The following is a 5,741-nucleotide window of genomic DNA, read 5'->3' as shown; positions in this document are numbered from 1 at the left end:
CGGCAGCTTCAGCTGTACGCGAGGCGTCCGGCCCGCTAGAAAACGCTGTTTTTTTTCTGGAACTCGAGAGCATCACGAAGGAGTTTATAGTGGCACATTTACCGACCTGCTGGAATCTGGCTTCTCGTGAACAGCTCGTAAAGCTGCATCCCGCTCCGTGCGTCAACGCTCCCAACCCAGCTCCTGAGAGGGTTTTCTTCTCAGGTGACTTTTCCTCAGTTTGTATTGTGTTTTCATTAACACCAGAACTGCATCTGATCATACAGGTTTTCATGTGAAAAATAACCTTGTTAATTGGCAGGAGATTAAAAGCTAACTCGTTAATAAGAAATGTAACAATGTAATAATTTCCCTGTACTCCCCAATGCCCAGATTAAAGGGGCAGACACAGCCATGTTCACCATTATTAGTTTTATTGCTTGAGAACCAGAGTACTCATTTCTAAAGGCCTTCAAAGTTATCATGAGTTGAGTTCGCTTAAATAGAATTACTGTGTGGTTATAATGCAACATGGCACATTAACAATACAGAGCTGCAGACACCCTTTGGGCAACAATACTTGTACGAACCAGGTGGTACTGTTGAGAAAACACTCTGCAAGCAGACATCGAATCATTTTCAATGGTAGTGATTTATACCAAAATCAAGCATCAATCTAATGCCATCACACAGTCCATGAACTCTGTAGTGTTCTAAATTAAATCAATAAAACATACATTTGTGTTTCATCAACAGACTCCCTAATCACCTTTTAATGTTGTATTTAGTGGTGGGAGAAAAATGTCTGTAACAAGACTATGTTGTAGGCTGCACTGAGCTAGTAACCAGGAAAATTTACAGTCAGGTAGTTGGGTTTTTGTTGTTTTTGTTTTTTTCCCTTTAACACTGTGTAAATGCAGTGTGTGTCCAATACAGTTGCTATCTGAAGCAGACTATTATTTTCTTCTCCCGTGTTGTTATTGTTTCAATATAGAATACTTGGCACCATAAAACAGTAACAAAAGACAGACAAAAACGGTTTACAAAATTCTGGAAAGTTACACCCAAACCTAGCTAAGAACTTCACATTCAATCCTTAATATTACATAGAAAGAAGGGATTATAGGAGTAACAAAGTGAAACTGCTAATACATGTGCTATATAGTATGTGATATATCTGTATCCAGGATGGCACTGCTATATATTGTTTGTTATATAAATGTTGGCTGTCAATGTACACTTAACTAAACCTGCTAAGACTCCCACACTAACTGCTGATATGGCACTCTCAAGCATTCCTATTGGAAAGTATATTTAGCATAAGTTTTGGTCAGGTTTATAAATTATTTATATATCTGTGTATATATACACATACATACATATATATACACACACATATATGTATGTATAGAAAGCAGCTGCTGTGTGATTCAAAAACCATGTAACATGGCAGTATAGTAAATAAAATGAGAAAAAAATTATAAAAATGAAAAACAAAATACTAAAACTAAGACACAAACCATAAGCCTTGGTTGGTCAACAAAGAAAATACCATTTAAAACCATCAATATCTCTATCTATACAATCCAATGTACAAAACCCCAAAGTGGTAAAGATATATAATGTTAGTCACGACACCTTAAGAAGTTTATAATATGCTGAAATAGCTTTTCCACGTTGACAAACACTTAGTAAAAGTTGAAAGTCGTGAAATCTAAAATACATAACATCTCTGCTGTCTATTTAGAGTTTTGGCAACAGAACTGTGACATATATATAAAAAATAATTCCACGTTTCTACTTGATGTCACATGAACATACAAGACAGTGAGGTATGTGAGGCTTCTCTCGAACAGAGTCCAGATGCTGAAGCATAGTGTACGATCAGCAGTCTAAAAATGTGGCACTCGGGGCTGTTGGGATTATGGACTTCGGGTCTGCCCTCCCTCCCGGCTACAGCGTGGTCTCCCGGAAAATCTTGTCACTTCGTAGGCATCTTTTTCCTGTTGCAGAATTGGCATTTTTTTAAAAAGAAAGATAAACACAGGGGAAATGATGTAGAAAATATAAACGTAAAGGAAAAAGATGATATTTACCACCACATCACTGCACGACACAACACTTGTGCACATTTGCAATAGGTTTACCTGCCCCAGCAGCTATTCGAAAGGACAGGAACACAGGCTGCAGCAAGTTAGGGAAAAATAGAAGTTACACATTTGAAATACACACTTTTTTTTTTTTACAGTCAGTAGCAGTAAACACAAGAAAAAAATTCCTCTATGACAGGAAACAAAATGATGCAGTAAGTTTTTGGATTAATCTGACTACAAAATGCACAAGAGAACTACATCATCTCCTCACAGGTTTCTGTTCCCACTGAAATCTAAGGGAAAATTTGCCACCAATTTCTGTGGGAAGAGGATCAGGTCCCATCACATCTCCCTTTTGTCACAGAATTAGCTCCACTGAAAGTGCTATGGCACTTTGGTGACAAAGGAAACAAGACTTGCTGTTTCTGAGCTGGCTCTCCCCCTCGGTGCTGCTGACACACTGAGCTTTTCATCCACTGGAGATGTTAGTAAACTTGGGTATTTTAAAACCTGACCTGGATGATTCTGGACCTTAAGTGCCTGAGGAAGAATGGCATTTAAGGCCATTCTTCCTCAGAAACAATACTCTGTCCCACAAGAACTCTGACCATGGAAGCAAACAGGGGTATGCATTTGTGAGTCTGGGCTGACGTGCACACATGCACAGACACGTGCGTACCCACTGTCCCTCTGACCTCGGTGTGGGGTTTATGTAGGCTTTCAGAGGTTACCTCCTACTCCTTGACTGGCTTTTCCCAAAGAAAGCAAATACTCTGTGTTGTTGTATTTCTAACTTAGCTTTCCATCTGATATCTTCAGCAGAGAAGACTGTAAAATTCCGGTATTTTTATTCACTTTAACAACTGGTATTTATTTAATTCTGTGCTCTTCTTCTATATTCTTTTTTATCATTTGTTGTTTGAATATGAAACTGCCAATATGTTCTTTTACTAATAAGCAGCTAGACACCAATCTAACTGAAGCTATGCTTTGGAAGCATCTTTGATAACCCAATGAAATCACTTCTGTTCTGCTAGAACAGTTGTTAAGTGCACAGATGGCTGCTCCTCTCCACTTGCACCGCATCCTGTTTCATTCTAACCCCATCGTCCTGCTCTTCATCTCATTTCATACAAGCAGCTACTCTGATACACTGGCTGATTTCAGCTGGATTCAACTCCAAAACATTTTCAAGGCATTAAATTAAAGACAGGACAGAGATATAGCTGACTTAAAAATAAAATCAACAGAACCTAGCAAATACATTGTCCTTCCTAATAAAAAATGTAGAAGACAACACTAAAATGTTTGATTACCTTGTGATCCCCCATGCAGACATTTGGCCCAATGTGGTCATATATTACTATCTTCTCGTCATTTTCTGACTAGTTAGGAAAAACCAAAACACAACAAAACACTAGTCAGTCCAAGATTCTCCAGATTAGAGAAACAGAAACACAGACGCAGTGTGCAAACAGGTCAAACCAGTCTCTGAACGAGGTGACATTAACACATCTTTGCTCGGCTTCTCCAGAGAAAGGCTGTGCAAAACGAGCTCTCGTGCCCAGTGCTGCCTGCAGGGATCTGTGCCTACGTGAAACACCTCTGAGGTCTCTGCACCTCCTCCCTGCGGCCAGCGCTGGGCAAGGGGAAGCAGTCCAGGCTCCCTCTGCTGAATGCAGCCAGCATGTCTGGCCAGTCCTTCCTGCAGAGCAACATGCAGTTTTCATGGAATTAGGTGCGATAGATGTTACTCTTTGAATTAAAGGTAACCCACACTGCCTTGTAAGAGTACTTGATCTCACCATATAGGGGGCTGAAATGTTCAGGGAGAGGAATGACTATTTTCAGGTGATGAGTATAACCACTTCTCTGAAATAAATTTCTCCGTCTGAAAAGAAACATTCAGTGATTTTAAGGAAATCAGCAACAATGACATTCCTCCAGTCTCTATTATGAGCTGCTTTCATTCTGTTCCTTGTTGAACCTTACCCTTATTCACTGATTTCTTTAGCAGTTGTGGCTTAATGAATAATAAAATGGACTCATCTCTCTGCTGTTTGCAATGAATGTGATTCTGAGGATCTCTTTCGATTCTCTAGCCCTTCAGGAATAAATACAAATAATTGCCATATAAGACAATTTCCTATTATGCCAAACAATTTCTATTAGCTAATTAAATCTGTAGCCCGCACACTCTCCAGGCTCTAATACAGCTGTAGATGTGCTTTAAACTAGTTGACAACACTAATTTATTTTGTATGAAACAGTCAAGACTTTCTCATCTCTAATCAGTCAAGTTTGACTGGGCAATAACTTTATCTAAACAGTAGCATTTAGGACTATAAAGTTAAAACTGAATTATCTTTAATGCAGTAAGGAAGCTTAAGGTCAGATTTACTTTATAGCACGGTTGTCTGCCAAAAATATAAAAACATAACCTTCTGCATTGTATGCATGAGCACTTTCCAATATTTCAGGATCATAATGCCACCAGCATCGGAAGTGGGGATACATTCATCAAAAGCGACTTGATAATTTACAAAGGCAGCATAAAATTGTGGATTTTCAACTGCATAATCTTTAGACAGATAAACAAATTACAGCAGTGCACAAGCAGAAACAATCCACACTTGGCTGAGCATTCATTACTCCATGTGCTCAGGCATCAGCGCAGCTCCCGAGCAGTGGGCAACCTTTGGTGGTTTAGGGCTCAGGAAGCATAAAATAACATGATGGTGAGGTAACCGACCATGGCATGATAGATGATGTTGCATGAAAGCTGTTTACCGCCCCATGTCAGTACAATCTGTAATGCCTACTGTGTAGCTGAACACACTGTACAGTGGCAATTTGTGCACACTATCCTTTCCTTACCTAGGATTTAAATGCAGATTTACTGCAATTTTTGTTTGAAATACAATAGACAATTGCTAAGGCAGAAAAATAAACTATTTGCCTATAAGAAAAATTAATACAGCAAAATAATTACCTGCATAAGAAGATTCAAGAGATAGTTATAACCAAAAAAATTCTTTAAAAAATTACATGTTAAGGATTTGTCAGTGTAATCAGTTAACTAAAATTCGCCTTTACTTTCTTCACACTTCCTTTTCAAGCTTCGAAGCACAGGTCTCTGCAGCGCGGTGAGTTCTCACCGCGAGGACGATGCTGCAGAAGCACAGAAACCCGCGGTGCTTTGCCCTCTCCTCCATCAGTTCAGCATTCCTGGGTGATGACTGCGTCGGGTTTTATGGCCTGGACTCCTGGCCGGGCTGGGAGCTGGCCAGGCTGAGGGCTGCGCGCACAGCCCCCACGGCACAGCCCCGCGCCGGCCTGGCCCAGCCACGCCTGCCCCTCTGCCCTTCTGGAGATGTCCCACACTGCCTGGGCACAGCTTCAAATGCAAAGCTCCAGGGGCAGAACTGTATGCAGTTTTGAAGGTAAGCTGTGAACGATGCAACTGGCCTGGTTCCTGTTACGTGGAGACTGGGAACTGGGCTACCTGACCTCAGCTACAAATTGCTGCAGTGCTCTAACTTTGTTTTCCCATGTTTAATTTTCTCCCATTATATCCAAGTTATAGCCCTCTAGATAATCAGAAAGAATTCCTTTCCCTCTGTACTGTTTACACTTTTCAAGCCTTTGTGTACACTTCTATCTCCTTTT

At 40.3% G+C, this 5,741-nt stretch overlaps 1 protein-coding gene across 1 annotated transcript in view; it reads right to left on the bottom strand.

The window, feature by feature from the left end:
* Window positions 1-396: 396 nt before the first annotated feature.
* INPP5A (inositol polyphosphate-5-phosphatase, 40kDa) overlaps window positions 397-5,741 on the bottom strand; it is a gene marked incomplete at its 5' end in the record, with an annotated part of 32,147 nt that continues 26,802 nt past the window's right edge. The window contains 3 exons of the mRNA XM_009076441.1: window positions 397-1,982; window positions 2,076-2,163; window positions 3,389-3,457. Coding sequence (XP_009074689.1) covers window positions 2,083-2,163; window positions 3,389-3,457 — 150 coding nt within the window. The remainder of the gene's footprint in view (window positions 1,983-2,075; window positions 2,164-3,388; window positions 3,458-5,741) is intronic.

Source organism: Acanthisitta chloris, unplaced genomic scaffold, assembly GCF_000695815.1.
Source record: "Acanthisitta chloris isolate BGI_N310 unplaced genomic scaffold, ASM69581v1 scaffold42566, whole genome shotgun sequence".
Lineage (NCBI taxonomy): Eukaryota > Metazoa > Chordata > Aves > Passeriformes > Acanthisittidae > Acanthisitta > Acanthisitta chloris.
This window is presented reverse-complemented; position numbering and strand designations above follow the sequence as displayed.